At 39.3% G+C, this 19023-nt stretch overlaps 1 protein-coding gene across 1 annotated transcript in view; it reads left to right on the top strand.

Moving 5' to 3' along the window:
• Positions 1-11104, top strand: part of MTMR7 (myotubularin related protein 7) — a 39971-nt gene extending 28867 nt beyond the window's left edge. Inside the window, exons 8-14 of the mRNA XM_075196396.1 lie at positions 3819-3928; positions 4512-4637; positions 4751-4800; positions 6397-6597; positions 7053-7187; positions 8283-8409; positions 10201-11104. Coding sequence (XP_075052497.1) covers positions 3819-3928; positions 4512-4637; positions 4751-4800; positions 6397-6597; positions 7053-7187; positions 8283-8409; positions 10201-10563 — 1112 coding nt within the window. The 3' untranslated portion in view covers positions 10564-11104. The remainder of the gene's footprint in view (positions 1-3818; positions 3929-4511; positions 4638-4750; positions 4801-6396; positions 6598-7052; positions 7188-8282; positions 8410-10200) is intronic.
• Positions 11105-19023: the final 7919 nt, after the last annotated feature.

The following is a 19023-nucleotide window of genomic DNA, read 5'->3' as shown; positions in this document are numbered from 1 at the left end:
ACAGGTCACAGTAGTTCACTTTCATTTTAGATCTCCAGTGAAATTCAGACCAGATAAACATGAATGAATTACATATATGTTTGAGAAAATAAGTGTCGTACTCTATAGCTGCTGGAAATTCTACAATGGATTAAGTGACCCTGGGCTCTGCCCTGAGTGATCTTGAGACTTCAGACTTAAACATTGACAAACTGAAATCTTCCCCACTTTTGAGGTGCCAAAGATATTTATGCAATAGAAATTGTGACTACATTTGCTGCAATATCTATGTCCCCATTTGCAATATAAATTGATACAGTCAAATGTTACCATATCCTAGAATATTGTAGACCAGTTTTTGTGAATGGTGGAATATTCTTACATTTTTTTTTTTTATAAATATCCTAGAAAGAGATGAGGTTCCTGGAAAGACGTCATCTCGTAGATTATCATTTCATCTTAATGTATCTTTCTGAAGTCTTAAGATCTCCTCTTCTCACAGCTTGACACTTCTCTTTCAGATATTATTTTGCGGAAGCTTTATATTTACCACGTCACAGTTATGCATTGTTACTTATTTTTATGTTATGTGAATGTTTTATTCCCTAAGACCACTAACCATTGTGTCCTTAGTCTAGAATTCTGGGTAAATCTGTCAGAAGTGCTCTCCATCTAAAAATATTCTAAACATAATATACAACAGTATTTGTTGTACCTGCGGAATTTAATTCTAGTAACTTCCTGCTTCCTGGGCAATTGTGTTTCTGACCTTTGTTTAAAAACAAAGTTGAGGAGTGTTCCCGATTATGAATGGTATTTAACCTTGGAGCCACCTGTCAAGTTCCAAAAAGTTTTGTATTTAGATTTTTGAAGGAATCCTGATACAATAGCTAACACTGTATCTAGTGTTTCTCAATAGGGCACTATATTATATTGGAAAATTACTTATTTTGAGAGGAATATCATAATTATTTACAGCAGAGACAAATGTTGGACTTCAGAGAGGGATAAATATAAATATCATGGGCACACACATACAAATACCATGGCTAATAAAGGGCAAAGCCAAATAACTTACCAGTGTGTTCATTTATCTGAAGTCAAGATAAATTATGTCAGAACTTTTTCCACCTTTTTAATGTGACCTCCAAACTTACAAAATTCAAGTGAAAAACAAATGGGTATTTTTTAGGAAAAAGAAGTGAAAATAAAACCTCTACACTACACCTAAACCTACCTTTCCTCTCCTGACCTCTCTTCTTTTATTTTAGTTTTTTAAGTTAACTAAGCTCAACATCGTCTCCCTACTAGTAGTGTCGCTACCCCTCATAATAGTTCTCCTCACAACATCACTCTCCCCGTTCTCCAAACCCATCGTTTCGTGTCATCCTCGACTCCGCTCTCAGCTACAGTCTGCACATCCTTTCTCACTCTGAATATGAACAAACCTTTATCCATGCCATCATTATCTCTGCCCTGGACTACTGCAAACTTCTGTTATGTGGTTTTTCCCCTCTACAATCAATCTATCCTAAATGCTGGGTAGGACTAATCTTCCTCTCTCGCCGCTCCACATTCAATACCTCCAATACCTACACTGGCTAACCATTACCTGAGGAATTAAATGCATATTACTCACTCTTACAAACTCCTCCCCTCTTTACATCTCTGATCTCGTCCCTCTTCCTCCCCAATCAGCCCCTGACCTGCGCCTCTCCTCAACTTTGATAACCACCTCTCACTCCTGCCTCCAGGACTTCTCAGCACACAATTTTACTTAAATGGTTTATTCATATTTTTAAACCTGCAAATGAGCAGCAATAAAGGATAGATGCAGTGGGTATAAATTCTGCACCAAATATATTTCTCCAAGCTTTTTGTTGTTCATCAACTGAGCACTAGTATAACCGGTGCATAAACATGTTTCAGATATATTCTACATACATGTAAGGTTTATTTTCTTTGAGAAAGCAGATGGACACAGATAGTATTGTGATATATATTTTGTAGATATTACCTTTTAAAAGGAGTGTTAAAAAACAGAAGTCCTGTCTTGGATTAGTGCAGATAGCAAAACAAAAGAGTTTATTTAATAACACTGTAATGTACACACATGCTATAACCCATAAAAACAGTGAGATTAGAGCTGATTATAGCTGTTATTTTAGAGAATCAAACATTCTGTTGGTTGCTATGGGTTACTGCATATCTTTAGTATTGCACCAAAATATTAAATACATCTCTTGAGTTTTGGTTTAAGCTGTCATTCTCTCCCTCTGCGAGGAAATTGAACACATAGGACCTGAGTCATTAAGTAAAGTAAGGCAAAAAAAAAGGAGTAAATGTTCTTTGGGACAAACTATGTTACAATGCCAGGGGTGCAAATTAGTTTATTTTGCACATAAGGAAAATACTGGCTGTTTTTTCATGTGGCACACACATACTTGATAGCTTATATTTACACTGCAATTTAAAGTTGATCTAGGACAGTGATGGCTAACCTGTGACACTCCAGGTGTTGTGAAACTACAAGCCCCAGCATGCTTTGCCAGTAGATAACTAGCTGATAGCTGGCAAAGCATGCTGGGGCTTGTAGTTTCACAACACCTGGAGTGTCACAGGTTAAGCCATCAATGATCTAGGACAGGGGTAGGCAACCTGTGGCTCTCCAGGTGTTGTGAAACTACAAATCCCAGCATGCCTTGCCACCTATCTGCTGGTTATCTACTGGCAAAGCATGCTGGGACTTGTAGTTTCACAACACCTGGAGAGCCGCAGGTTGCCTACCCCTGATCTAGGACATACCCTACCCCATCTGTAAATATGTGTCCACATTTTAAATTTACCTCTCCGACCTCCAATGCAACATGGTTTTGCCCGGGTGCAAAGTTGCTCTTTTTTTATGCTTTGCTCTCCTTAGTGACTAAAGCTGGTTACACACTACAACCAATTATCGCCAATCACACAATAAGCGACTGTTAGGTCCGATATCGCATTAGTGTGTATGCTCCCACAATCATGTTTTATCGCACACATCATATTGTTTGATTTTATAAACTTCTTGAAAAGAATGATCAACAATGGAATGATGTTGGACAAATGTGGAAGTGTGTACACGCTCAAGGCCAGCAGTGTAGGCAGATCTCTATAGAGTCTGTAGATTCACAATGTTTTCAGCAGATGGTCATGACCAATGAAGGTCACAGATCTGAAGGTAAATTGTGTAGGTGTGTACACATCGGCATGTTCATCAGAACTTTCAGTTATTGGTAAAATCATTAACAATATCACAACGGAAGAAATTTTCTGTACATAATGGGCCTGATTCATTAAATAATGTAAATCCAGATACGTACCGTATTTTGTGTAAAATCGATATGCGCATGCCCAGAACCTAACCATACACCAGTGACCACAGCAATGTCTAATTCATCTTCGAGCGCAAAGAGCCCCTACTACAGCCTACGATTTCATGGGCGGAACAGTAAGCGGACTGGGTGTATGCACCTAGTCCGTGTACACTAAGAGCGTGTCAAGCTCTAGCCCACTCAGCAGTGTCTGATTCAAGCCCTAGGCATCTCTAAGGTACTTGTCTCTGTCGTTTCACTTGCACCAGCTACAGGTTGGGTATAAGTGCTGATTACTGGTGATGAAAGCTGGGTATGCATGCTAGAACATGTGTTTGCATTCGAGCAACTGTAAAATGTATTTATGTATTTAATGTTTTGTCATTTATGATTCTATTAACAGGTGACGTTAAATATTTTGTTTTCTTTCTTTTGGGACTTGTCCATAATCTGGTAAAAGAACTGAGCTAATCTAAACCTTTTCAATTTCAGTTTCTGAACTTCGATCTCCTTCTATGGGTGAGTTCCTTTGGGGACTAGAAGCCTCTGGATGGTTAAAGCACATCAAAACCATACTGGATGCTGGCATCTTCATTGCGAAGGTATTTAGATGTTTTACAGCCTTACCATTGTATACCCAGTTCTGTATGTCACATATTCGTGTCACTTTCCCAAAATGTATCCAGCTTTAACCAGACCAATAATAGAACCAATTAACCATATAAAACAAAAACAAGAGAAGAAATACATCCTATAAAAGCATGAACATGATACTATTTATCTGCTGCCCTGTGGAAGTGACTATATATCCGTATTTCCCAAACTCCGTCCTCAGGGACCCCTAACAGTGCATGTTTTCTATATCTCCTTGCTGGAGCACAGGTGTATTCATTACTGACTGACATAATGATACCTCCCTGTGGATCTGTTACAATGTATCAGTCAGTAATGAATACACCTGTGCTCCAGCAAGGAGATATGGAAAACATGCACTGTTCGGGGTTCCTGAGAACTGAGTTTAGGAATCACTGCTGTATATGGTTGATACAGCTGTGGGTATAACACTATTTAAAGATACTGTATGTGTTTAACCATCTCTCCCACTGTAAAGTTACCAGGTAATGTAAAATGCATTTTGACCACCTCCAGTGAGATTGTTACAATACATTTGTGTTGTTCTCTCAGGCAGTGTCCGAGGAGGGGACCAGTGTACTTGTCCACTGTTCTGATGGATGGGACCGCACAGCCCAGGTCTGTTCTGTAGCAAGTCTACTGCTTGACCCATATTACAGAACCATCAAAGGGTTTATGGTACGAGGTTTCATTACAACATTGAGCCACTGGAGCTTATTCGCTGTAGTGATTTTAGTGCTCATTTCAATGTAGATTCTAATTTGTTTTAATATTTCTTTAATTACCAATAGGTATTGATTGAAAAAGACTGGATTTCGTTTGGTCACAAATTTAATCACAGGTAATGTTTATTAAAAACACAAGTAGTGGATGTTAGGTTGGGTATACACTACAGAAAATTTCTCCTGATAAGATATCTCTAACAATTTTGCCAACGACGGGAAAAAAAAAAGTCCCGCTCAGCATGGCGTTTTATGTGTGCACACTAAACACGTTTTACTACATTTACCGTCAAATCTGTCATAACTATTGGCTGAAAAGACTGTGACTCTGCACACTCCATAGGATCTATGGACACTGTCGGTCCTGAGTGCATACACACTGCAGAATTGTAACAACATTGTTCCGTTGAACGACATTTTTTTGTCCGGTTTAAGAATGAATGAAACGATATGATGAGCTTTGAAATGATAATCGTTGATTCTTGCAGTGTACACACTAATGTGATATCGGTTTGAACAGTCGCTTACCTTGTGATTGGCCCGATAATCAGCTGAAAGCCCTGTAGTGTGTACCCAGCGTTATTCTTAAAGGGGAAGGTAACTCCCAGCTGAAGCTGAGGAACTACACAGCAGCATAACGTACCTGATTGAGGAGGTTGTCCCAGGGTAGGATGTGAGCGTCCCATGATCCTCGGACAGGTACACACTGCTGTTGTACAGTCCCCCGGATGTATAATGGTAATGTTGTATTGTGATGTCACATGACTCTACGGTACATAGTATGCTGTACTGACACAGAGCACTTCTGCACGTTTTAAATGAAGTATAGTTAAAAAACATACATGGATGGGACAGGTGAAGTTGTATGTAATGATGTGGGCACTGTGTCACCAGTATTATATATGAGAAATGGCCAACTTGTTTCCCATAGCTCAGTGCAGCATTGTAAAATGTCAGTTTAAGAGAAAAAAGGCATTTTTGAATCTTCACTGCTGTAAGTAAACAGGGCTGTCTGGCCGTGTGTGTTCTCTTTTGTGCTTTGAGCTGTGACCAACACTTAGTGGGGAGAAAATAGAACTCCCTGGGTTTGCATATACAAAAATTGGGGAAATATTCTTTTCAGCTTAAGGGCCCAAATTCCTGCAACAGACTCTCTAAACATAGAAACTTCTCCAACATATAGGAAAACTCACAAAATCCATTTATTCAATGTAGTATTCAGCAAGTGAACAAATATACAACAAAACAACGTCCTTAATAAAACGTATTAGAAACCATGTATAATATGTAGAACAGAGTGTTGTGTTTCATACCAGTCTATTCTGTCATTTCCCTAGTAGTATTTATATCGGTGATGGACACCAGGTGGCCCTAGGGCCGTAAACGGCCCTCTGAGCCTTCACCTGCGGCCCCAGCTCCTTCCTGCTTTGTCAGATTTGTTTGTTACAGCTTGTAGCACTTGTATAAAATGCCTGCTGATATGTACAGATTGGTGCCTTTCTTTGATTAAATGTATTTTTTAAACTTCTAACTGAGATTAAGGGTGATGTGTGGCCCTTTTTGAAGGTTAGGGGCCCATGCAGCCCCCATTGTTTATAGTTTGCCCATCACCGATTTAGACAGTAAACAGAAATATCTGACCTATTTCCCACGCACCAGTGTTGTCACTTTTGTCTTTTAAAATATATTGCGTTTTGGCAAAACCTTTATTTCAGGTACGGGAATTTGGATGGTGACCCAAAAGAAGTATCGCCAGTTATGGATCAGTTTCTGGAATGCGTTTGGCAGCTGATGGAACAGTTCCCGTGTGCATTTGAATTTAATGAGCGGTTCTTGGTCCACATTCATCATCATATATACTCTTGTCAGTATGGAAACTTCCTCTGCAACTGCCAGAAGGAGAGGAGAGAACTGAGGTGAGGGAACAGCGGGTGCCTTATGTATATTTCCATGTAAGTTGCTGAATATCAGGTATGGCGGATACCACAGCTGTTAGAACCTTATATGAAGCATATTTATACCTGACAACCTGCTTCTGCTGGCCACTTGTAGTCTAGATGTAGTCAGCAAGCTTCAGGTGCTGAAGGGAGAGTGTATTTAAGTGTGCATGATGAATAAGCAGCGGAGATCCGTTGTAGGGAACACTCTAATATCTCATCAGAGATTGTTGCCATGCTTGGCACCATTGTGTGTTACTGAGTCATGGCCATGTTTACTATCAACAATTGCTGTATTGCACAAGTTTTACATTGGGTCGGCCACTTAAATGTTGTAAATATTTAATTGCTAAATGGATCCAATGTAAAGTCGATGTCACGCTATGGAGCCTAAGAGGGCATTAATGTATTTTTGTATAATTGATATCTATTAGAATTCGGGAGAAAACGTACTCCCTTTGGTCTTACTTGTGGAAACAACAGTTGGATTACACAAACCCGCTGTATAGAGCTGATGACAGTCAGTCCAAGGGAACGCTGCATCCAAAGACTGCGCCATGTAATTTCAAGTAAGTGTTGGGGTATTTTTTTATCTTCTTTACTTTTATGTTTTTTGTATGAATGAAAATATTGTGCCCTGATCCTGTCAGTTTAATGTTATGGTTTAGATGTAGTTACGCTAATGTGTATGGTAGTGCTAGAAGCAATAGTTTGTAATTGTTGGACCTGTTTACACACTATAAAAACATACAGAAGTTTATGGTAAGTTAATTCTACAACAACCGTATTTGGTCTCAAAATTAATACATTAACTTAGTGGACTTATAATGTGAATATATTCAAGTTGCCGACTATATCTCTACTAGTAAAATGGACTCAAAGTTTTACAAACAAATGGTTGTAGTTACAGCATTCAGTTATCTGGATAAAAGGTCCAGATGTATTGGCAATGAATTCTGATCACCTGCCATCACCTTAGCACGTCACCTGGCATCTTGCCTGTTGATTGGACAGATTCCTTCTCTGGACTGAAGACGGCATCTTCAAACCTATGGCTAAGTTTTAAGTCATTATGATTAAAGGGAAACTGTTCCCATTGGTATCTGGCGAAACCAGTAGGTTGGAAATAAAAAGAAACATTTTTAATAATAACTTTATTTTTTTGAGTACTGCTACCCCCACTCTTCTTGGCAACTAGAGATAGATATAAGGTTGGACGGAAGTCTACTTGAGTAGCAGAAAATGCAATTGTCAATACTGTGTATGTCCGCAAACAAGACTCATGCTTGAGCCTGCATGCAGTCAGTCTTGCGTATACTGCTTCTTACGCTTATAGAGGTGGATCAGGAGAGAAGAGGGGCGTGCAAGCGTAGGCATAGCACAATAAGGTCGTGGTATAGTAAATGCCACCGATGTAGACTTGTGCGCAGACACATCTGTCAAAGACCACATTTGTTGCGGCTGCTCAACCCCTACTTACAAACTGTAATGATGCGTCCAGCCCCATATACTGTGTAGAATGTCTCTTTTTCAGACACAATGGAAATCCTGCATGAGTCCCAGGATGAGCAGGAGGGGATGGTTAGCTGTCTCTGATTGGATTAGACTTCATTTCTGTTTCAGAGCACTTTACCTGCTTATACCTTGCTGACCGCGTTTTGCAGGTTCTGGAGAGGTCTGTACAACCGCTTTGAAAAGGGCATGCAGCCTCGACAGTCCGTCACTGACTTTCTTCAGGCAGTAAAAGAAGAGACCCAGCAACTAGAGGAGGAACTGGAGTTCATGGAAAAGGTATAGCATTGTATATATAATAACCACTGCTTGAAATGAAGACCATTGTGTTGGTCAATATATGGAACCAAAGGATTACAGCTCAGATCTGCAGATCTTCAGTGTTTACTGTTTAGTGCATTAGCAGGTTAAGCCAGAACAGTGTCTGTCGTTCATATTGAGCGGAGAATGAGCTCTGACACCAGCCAGCGTTGTTACTGGCATATATCTTATTACTAAATGTGAATATTTGTAGATTTATAAGACTTTCTTGCATTTTGACAAGGAGGCGTTCGTTCCAGTAATGGTCTGCTGTGGTGTGAGCTGTTTTGTTTTATAAACTGGCACGTGCTTGTTATATGGTGACAGGTCAACATCCATAAAGACGTATAAAGATATGTTTATATGCAATTACCTACTGAGAGCTGTCTATCTACTGATAGTGACATGCCTTTGTCATTTTGCACATAGACTTGTTACTTGCATCAGCCTTGTCTTTCCTAAGCCACTATCATAATGTACAAGTGCTAATATTCCATGGTATCTTACTGACCATAATAACTTCTTATAAGGATAAGGTTTAGTTTGTGACATCATCCCTGCCAAGGAATAATACAATGGGATTTAGCATTGATATTCCATTATCAAATCTGATTTAAAGGGAACTAAACTGAAAGTAATTTCTTAGCAGTGAGATTTATTCAGATTTGTCCCTTTTAATAAACAAACTAAATACAACAACAAACTCAAGCAAAATATTATTTGCCATCCACAATGGGGGAAAAGAATGGCACTTCACGAAATACAAAAAAGCAGGCAATTTGAATTAAATGAAATATAGTGGTGGTAGACATGAAATGTTGTATAATAACTATGCATGCAGGGCTGTATATAGAGTTGACCAGACACCAGGCATTGCGAGTCATTACAACAGTGCGTCAATATACCATATATATATATATATATATATATATATCTGTGCACCCCAGTGGCACATCTATCTAACTTGTTGTTTGAACTCCTTAAACATTGCTGTCATATGGATGTACCTAGTTGATGTAGGCCCTAGTTATAGTCTACCAGTGTTGGTAATGCTGTAGATATCCATGGAGACGCTTAGTCAAATTGTCATCATACTTCTGCTTCCCAACAATTTGTACAAATTGGGTCATGCCCTCAATCCACCCAAACCTCACCCACATCTTTCCGTACCACACTTATTTCGTGTAATGCCAAAACCCCTTTTCCAGCAAGCCACCTCCAACTAAAGTGACACCATAGCAAAGCCGTACATACAAAATGCACATGTGTTTTTCTCTAGCAGACTATTATGCAAAGTTTTAGCAGTTTAATTTTACAGCACGTTTTGAAGATGTTGCCTGGTCATTGATTTCCGTCCATATTTAATGCACTGGTGCAGTTCTCAGCCCACCTGAATGGCGCATAATTTTGACTATGCAATCATTGTTTAAGTCGCAACAGCTAGTGCAGGCCTGGCCAATCTGTGGCTCTCTAGGTGTTGTGAAACTACAAGCCCCAGCATGCTTTACCAGTCGATAGCCAGCGGGGCATGCTGGGAATTGTAGTTTCACAATACCTGGGGAGCCACATGTTAGCCAGGCCTGATCTAGTGACAACAAGTGGATCTTTCAGACAGGACTATCTACTGACTGCTTCATACGTGCTTCTGATATTTTATAAACATTTATGGGGAAAAAAATAGCACAACTCTTTTCTTGTGTTCGGGCATTATGAAATCTAGAAGTGTTTAAATGATGTAATTGTTTTCTTGTGTAACAATTCTCCCTTTAGAGATTAGCTAAACTGGAAACACAGCAGACCAATAAAACAAATAAGAAGCTCAGTGACCATCAAAGAGACCATAACTTCCAGATATGTATCACCAAACACTCTCCGGCCAACACTCCCCAGGATTACAGCAGCAACATGAAGCTGTTCCCTTCCCGCAGCCCTTCTCAGGGCGAGGAGGACTCTGCCCTCATCCTAACCCAGGACCACTTGAAGAGCTCTGACCCTGACCTATCTACCAATAGTGACCAGGAGTCCGGGGTGGAGGACTTGAGCTGCAGGTCTCCAAGTGGTGGAGAATCGTTACCCAGCGAGGACAGTGGAAAGGATCCTGATTCGGATGAAGCAGTGTTCCTGAACGCCTAAATGTCTTCGTAACCCTTTATTATATTAAGTGTTTATATTTATTTATAGGGAGATGTGCAATGTTATTTAAGGCTAATATGCTGTAACGAAAAGCATCACTCACATAGGTTCACACATTAGGAAGTGCAGGAGACTGGAAACCATGTCTAGATCATTCATAAGCTATGTAAAAGTGTACCCTTATTTAAGAATTGAACACTAGGACACCCTTGTGACTTGTTTGTTTCGTATGTAACAAACACCCTGGTTTTCCTATGTATTTTCAAACCCAGTAAAACAAGCACAGATCCATGTTAGTAAATAAATCTGCATCTACAATGTAATTTGCATTTGTTAGGATTTACAGTGATGCAAACCAGAGCATATGATGTCCCTCCCTATATACAGTACTTAGACCTCTGCAGTATGAATGCACTGATCACCTAGTCTGCTAGTGAGGATGCTTCTTCTCAATTTAGTTTTCTTTCTGAAAGTCCTTGTTGTTATAAGCAGGTATCCAACTAGTTTACCTTCTTATTATAAACAGGTACAATATAATTCAGCTTTGATACAAATTGTGAATCTATATGTTCACTGGCATTTAATCCATTTCATTCTAGAGAAAATGAGTATTGGGTTACAGATAAAACCACCTGGCTGGTGGTAATGATCTCTGTCCGATATACAGTCCTGCTCCAACACACTTCACAGAGTAAATGTATTAATCTTTGATTCTAGCAAACTGCTGACATATGGTGACTTCGCCAGCCACATTTAAAACAGCAATTTATCTAAAGGCAAGTTTTGCCTTTAAAACCATTGCCGGTTTAAATTTTGATAAAAAGAATAAACGAGCTAAGGATCAAATCCAAAAGACCGGTGTAAGAGTTGCAAAGCTCGAAAGATTGTCAGAGAGAAGAAGATTCTGCAATATTTTCATAAGGGTTAGAATGATATCTAGAAGGCAAAACATAGGCAGTCATTTAGCAAGACGGTATAAGAGGTTCCCATGTGAGGAGCACTGTTGTCTCCCTTTGTACTATATTGCCTATAGAAGAAACTGCTGCAAAGTAATACGTTAGCCACCCCCTTCTACTGCATTCAGAGCATCCTACAGCTATACCATTATAACATTACATAGTAAGGATAGAACATGGCCATTGTGCTCTACCTTCCTTCTCACGTCTTCCTCCTCAGTGCCCCCTCCATCATGGCCGTCGCCTATGGTTTTTACCTCACTAATTATTGTTCTAATGTTTGGTAGACAGTGGCTATAAAATGTGTTCATCCCCTGTGACATTCTTCACACTTCATTTTCTTACATCACGGAGTCAAAGTGGATTTATTTGGGAACACTTACCACTGATCCCCACAATGTTACAGATACAGCCCCCCTTCCCCCAAGCATGTAATTTATTGCATGTGTATTCACATCCATTGTTTTAATACTTGGTAGAAGCACTTTTAGCTACAGTTACAGCTGGGGCCTATTGTCACACAATTGTCCACTTCTGGAGAATGGTCTGTGCTCTACAGATCACAGCTGTGCCATATTCTCTCTGTTTCCTTATGACAGACTTTACAGTGCTCAAGGGATGTTAAGCCTTCCATATCTTATATAAATGCCCTAAGTTATGCTTTTCAGTAACCTCTCCTCGCAGTGGTCACATTGCTCCTCAGTGTGCTGCAGCCATAGGTTTAGTTCCAACCAGGCCCCTATCTGTGTGGGGTGTATATAGTCTCCCTGTGTCGGCGTGGTTTTCCTCCCACACTCCAAAGAGATACTGGTAGGTTAATTGGCTTATTACAAAATAACCCTGCTAGCTGTGTGGTAGGGAATAATGACTGAAGCAGTGTCTGACATGAATAATTAAATATTCCCTATAAGCAGGGCCGTAACTAGGGCTGTGCGACAGGGACGACCGCCCAGGGCGCAACACTGAAGGGGGGCGCAATTTAGGAATATTTTAGGTTAATTTGGTTAAAATTGAGAGCTAGGGGGGCGGCATTTGTCCTTCTCGCCCCAGGCGCTAGAATTCTAAGTTACGGCTCTGCCTATAAGCACTGCTTTAATATGATCACTATATACATAACTGTTCATTTATAATTAATAAAGAAAAATATATACTCTGGTGTTAGTGTATTTGGTGTAGATTAGTGTAAAAAAAAAAAAATTTGATGCCATGATTTAGGATATAAACTGTAAAAACCGTCAACGGGTAGTGATTACTTTTTAGTCACTTAAATGTGGGCTGCTATATATGCACTGAGCAAGGGGTTCCAAAAAGGACTTTCCGCATCAGCCTCTGTGAATTAGATAAATATAATTATGTGATTAAACTGCAAATTGTGCTGCTCTTTGAAATTGTGTGTCCGGGAACGTTCTCAATATGGGCCCTCAAGCTCTGGGGAGCTGTGTGCAAACAAATAGAATTATTTCAGGGCTTTATTGCAAATATAAACAACTGTAGTAATTTAATACATATTTTAGGAAGGTGCATGATGTGTATTCCAAGAGGTACGTAGATTGTAGACAATGTACATAAAGACTATATCCTGTTACATGTGACAAATATGTACTTATAAAGGCAATCAGTCCTGAGCTTGCTGCATAGCACTCTCCATACACATGGGAACATACTGGCTGCAGTTCATTTACAATAATTATGAGAGGATGCGACGTAGTGGATTGTTACCATTGGAAGGGGATCGAGTGGGGACTGTAAGGACAACGTTCCACATGTCTTACATCCAATAATCTATGTAATATTAACATGCCTGGAATAAGAGGATATAAGGTGCTCACGCTCTGTCATGTTATAGAGATGTGAACTGCAGCATTAATACCAGAAAATATACAAAATTATATATACTTTATGTTAAATTATTTTTTCTATAAATGCTTAGTAAAGAAAAAAAATATGGATAAAAGTTTTTTGTTTTTTTTCTCCAGAGAATCAAATTTATTTGCATATGTCTATATACTGACAAGTATGGGAGCTACGGTGTTGCCGCCTTATCTGGTAGGTTACATAGACATGATTTCTAGCACGTTGACCTTATTGGAGCATGAAGAAGTTGGAAACAAAATACCAACCATTTTTCATGCTTCTATACGAAGCTAAAACGCCTGAGAAAAGCATCATCATCATTTATTTATATAGCGCCACCAATTCCGCAGCGCTGTATAGAGGATATTTGTTACTCGTAACATCCACGTGGAAGAAGCCTTGAAATGAAACAAGACCCTGGGGTAAGTGTATCAATTTCTGTTTAAAACTGTCGATTCTTTAAGGTGTGCCGTCACTTTCTTAAAATGGCAATTTTATTACCTTTTTATTGCGGTTTAAAAAAATGACGGCAAAGGACTGAAAATCTGCGGTTTTAAGTAACCTCTGATTGATACATTTACCCCTAAGACTCCAATGGTATGGCACCCAGTCTAGCCAGATTTTGAATGTGATAGAATTCTTGCTTCCTTTTTGAACAAAGAACCTTGTAGATATGAGAGTTCTCCTTGTTTGTTAAAGGTAATAATGTTTTAAAGAACAATGTTTTAATGTGACCAAAGTGCATGATGTATACTGAAGAATGTACTAAGCAAGAATACCTGTAGATGATTACATTGCAGCATTATTTTGTGAGTAATCTAATTCCACACATGTAGATGTGTTTATATTTCTCCCACAATGGAAAACTGTACAAACTGCTGAATTTGGGTCCTAGCAGCTTTTTTTTTTTTTAAGGTTACCTGTGCACCATTCAAAAGTGCTCTCATTTTCTAAACTGTATTAAGAAAATTACAGGCTCAATTTTTCTTAAATGCCCCCCATTGCATCTGTCTAGAGGTCAATCAAACGTTATACTTCATATACCCAGCAGTAAACATTAGTAAAAAGCAGTAATTAGTATTTTTTTGAGATGTTTGGCTATAATGTTTTTGTTATTTTACCATTTTAAAATTTTGTAGCAATATTTTGCAAAGCACCCTTTTAGTACTCTTAAAATAAGAGAATAAATTGAAATGATTACTATAAAATGTAGTGGTGTATTCAGGATGAATTTATGCCTATGTGAACACTGTATTTCCTGGGGAATTTGTGATCCACACATTTCAACTATTCTGTTTGCAAGTTAGCTGGGTGCTGTGTACTTGAATCAATGCACGTAAGTGGGATACGGGAGCCATAGTTCTCTTCCAAAGTGCTTCCAACACAATGTTTCCCAGCATGCACTCTGAATATATTACACAGATGACAGTAAAGGTACTTGTAGATTTCATGTCACATTAAACATAGATCATATACTACACTGAGCTAATTATCCCATCCTTGATTTATCTTGGCTATAAACGGCTATTGTATTTAACCACCCTATAATGTGATCGCTGTGTATATAAATGGGGGTGTCCTTGACATTTTCAGTGTTTACCTAAGCTGCTAATATAGTGTTAGCTGCATGAATTATAAGGTTAACAAAATGGACCCTCTCACTTGTCTTTGCTGCTGTAACCAATGCTCTAATAGTTCTGACAAGCCTCTAAGATTTCTATGTAAACATTTACATGCTATATAGTGCCACGACAGAACAAAAACCAGCTAGTAGTTGCCACATGAAGGCCAGAGTAGACGCAGGGTTGCCATTTTGTTCTGATTCCAGTGCGCTGAATATGGCAGCCACAGCATTAGTGGTGTCATGCAGGCACTTTTAATCCTCCAATTTGAAAAAATGTACTTCTAAGAATAAAAAGAATTATATTTAAGCGCTCATTATAAGCTGTGAGATGTAAAACCAAACAAACGCTGCGCGCTTCCAGCTGCTATAAAACTAAATGGGGCATGAGCAGTTCTGAAGCTGGGAAAGTGCCTGTGTGACACCACGTCTGAGGAAGTGTTCATGCAAAAACTGCTACTGTGTATTCATTATTTATTGTAGCCTTGGTTATTTGTTTGTGGGAAATATTTAAGTGTCATGATATATTTTATTTATTTATTTTAATGCATATTCGTGTCCTTTTTATTTATATAAATAAATTGATTTGTGTTTCAGATATTATAAAAATGTTAGCAAGCAATATAACTGAATTAATTGTGACTATATCAACACACAGTGAGTACAAAATGTAGATTACTCTGTAATGTGTAAGTAAAATATTTTTTTAAACACATGTATTGTATGTTTTTTCTCATTTTCACCTTATACTGCCCCAAACTATTTTTATGCTTTTAAAGTTTTACATTTGGGTGTTAATATTACACAATCTTTAAGAACATAGAGGGGCCTATTTATTAATGGCTGCAATTCCCCGGTAAGTATCCTCCCTTATCGCAATGGGAAGGGATGATGTAACGCGCCCGTTTATTAAAAAAAAATGATCCAAGGACAGCGTATCCGATAGGAAGCTGTCCCACCGACTATGACTTCTCTTCCCCAACATCGCTGGGTTCTGACCCGGAGTCTTTACTGTGCAGAACCATATTTCATAACATAGGGGAGTGCAGGAAGGCTGCTCTCCGCATAGAGTAGAATGGCAGCGCTAGCCATTGGGGTCAAGCTCCGAAAAGCTAGGCTTTTTGAAGCTTGTTAAATTGGCCATTAAAAATTATAAGGAATGCGGTTTAATGCAAAACTTAGCCTAAAGCAGGCGATTTCTATTATATCTCGTGCGTTAGGCTTCTGATAAAAAATGTTACCTAAACCATGCAGAAAAAGCAGTTCGTGCCTGATTTAAGTCTTAATAAATAGGCCCCCATATGCGCTTTAATGCTGGTAGTCTGCAGTCATTAGTACACCACACACTATGCTGGACAGAGGCTGTGAGAACGTGCTTGTAACAATGTTACAAATGAGGACATGCTTATGTCTATGCCATTCCTTAGCATTGTTTTCAGCACTTATCCAACAAATAATCTGTCCGTTGACAAATGTTATGTTAGGATTTGTTCACTGACACAGATTGCTACAATGTGCACTATGCCAGTGGTTCCCAAACTTTTTCAGTTTGTGGCACCCTTAGTCTCCATAATTTTTTTTCAAGGCAGCCCTCCAAAATAATTAGAGCAGTCCCGTTTTATAAGTAGTTGGGTCAAAAAACGTAATAAGTATTTAGTTGTATGCAAAAAGAAAATACACATAAATCCAAGGAAAAATAATATTTTTATATATTTTTTTTCAATTATATTTCTGTCAAAGAATAATTTACAGCTCACACTGTGCCCTCCATCTCCACACACTCTGCCGCCCCTCTAGATCCTGGGGGCCAGGAAGAGGGAAGAATAAACCCCCAAAAAAAACCAACTTACCAATTCGGCGGCGCCCGGGACCCAGCATCCTCCTCTCTCCTGCTGCTCGTCACTGAATGTCGGGCATGATGACGTCACGCCCGACATTCAGTGAGAAGGGAGGATGCTGGGTCTCGGGCGCCGCCGAATTGGTAAGTTGTTTTTGTTTTATTTTTCTCTTCCTGGCCGCTGCACCCCTGGGAGCCGCAGTGCACACTTTGGACTATGGCCATTTGCCTAGAACATCCTATTAGTAGGAATTGCTGACTCATGATAATAGTAAGTTTGCACATGGGAATATGTGAAAATCGACTAAGAAGCGACCAGCTTTTGGTCTGGGCATAGTCACTAGTATCCGGTCACTGCAGAGAATTCTTACTGAATTTGAACAGCTTATTACAAAAACACCTATAGGCAGCTGTCTTAGGCAAGAGATTTGAAGGCAGAAAAAGAAAGGAACTTCATTTCTCAAAAAATGTTTCAGAATGACTTTTATAGTGTATACACATACAAATATTTAGTAGTATAGAAGTAGTTTGTGAGAATTTTTTTTTTTAAAAAAAAAGTGCCATTTCAGCCATGTCTGTCAGGGTTATGACAAAGTCATAAAGTAATACAATGCGGCATTCAATGAATAGAATATCCAAGATCAGTAGGGAACAATCTCATCTGTGTATCTAGGAGAATAGAAATGTTATATAAAGTTAATACAACAAGATTTCTGCATAATACAATGTTGATCCACATGCTCTATGTTGATAAACACCTAAGACCAAAATCACCTCCAGGTGGCAGCACATGTACCTGGACCAGGCCTGGTCAACCTGTGGCTCTCCAGGTTTTGTGAAACTACAAGTCCCAGCCAGCTTTGCCAGTAGATAACCAACTAATTGCTAGCAGGGCTTGATGGGAGTTGTAGTTTTACAACACCAGAAGAGATAGAGATATATACATACACGTGTGTATGTGTATGCATGTATACACACACACACACAGTATATGGGCAAAAGTATTCAGACGCTTGACAATTACACTAACAGGGACTGTAATAACATTGTATCCAAATACATATACTTTAATATGGAGTTGTTTCCCCTTTTGCAGCAATAACAGCTTCCACTATTCCTGGTAGGCTTTCCACAAGACAGAGTGTTTCTGGGGGAATTTGTGCCCATTCATTCTGTAGAGCATTTATGAGGTCAGGCACTGATGTTGGACGAGAAGACCTGGCTCGCTATCTCCGTTCCAATTGATTACAAAGATGGTAGATGGGGTTGAGGTCAGGGCTCTATGTGGGCCAGTCAAGTTCTTCCACACTGAACTCATCAAACCATGTCTTTGTAGTCCTTGCTTTGTGCACTGGGGCACAGTCATATTGCAATAGAAAAGGACCTACCCCAAACTGTTGCCACAAAGTTGGAAGCATAGCATTGTCCAAAATGGCTTGTTATGCTGAAGCATTAAGATTGCCCTTCACTGGAGATAAGTGGCCTAGCCCAAACCCTGAAAAACAGCCCCATACCATTATACCTCCTCCATCAAACTTCACAGTTGACATAATGCAGTCAGGTAGGTAACGTTCTTCCAGCATCCACCAAACCCTTACTCGCCCTTCTGACTGCCAAACACAGAAGCGTGATTTGACCCATTTTTAAAAAATGTGTGTGGTGTCACTAGGAGCACAGTGCAAAAGGAAGTAAAATTATCTTGGGGCTCTGGTCTGGTCTTAGGGACCTCTCCCTTGAACAGGTGTAACCAGAGGAGACTGGATATTCAGAAAAGGCTGATAGGTGTGCGATTTATCAGAGGTACAATGGACCCCAACTATGCATTTATAAGTCTCCTTTAAATAACCAACCTATTTAAAAAAAACTCCTAGATACATATTTTTAGGTGGTTACATTTTAGCTGGCCCTTAACTCTTGCATGGCTGATAATTTCTACCCAGGGCCAGAAGAGTAAGTTGGTAGTTCCGGTATCCTTCTACCAGTGGCTCCTGCCCTGTGCTTTATGAGGCTAGAACGTTGCTGTGTGTTTTAAACAGTTATCTAGACCATTTAAACATGTTTTTGAAAACACCATTTGTTTCCAAGACTGAAGGGTCCACGGTAAATACTTTTCCTTCTTCAAAGCAAATGCACGTGACTAATTGAAGACAAAACAGTTCTCCTCTCCGCAGTACTAGATTATCACTAAATAA

This window comes from Mixophyes fleayi, chromosome 1 (genome assembly GCF_038048845.1).
Source record: "Mixophyes fleayi isolate aMixFle1 chromosome 1, aMixFle1.hap1, whole genome shotgun sequence".
NCBI classification, from domain to species: domain Eukaryota; kingdom Metazoa; phylum Chordata; class Amphibia; order Anura; family Limnodynastidae; genus Mixophyes; species Mixophyes fleayi.
This window is presented reverse-complemented; position numbering and strand designations above follow the sequence as displayed.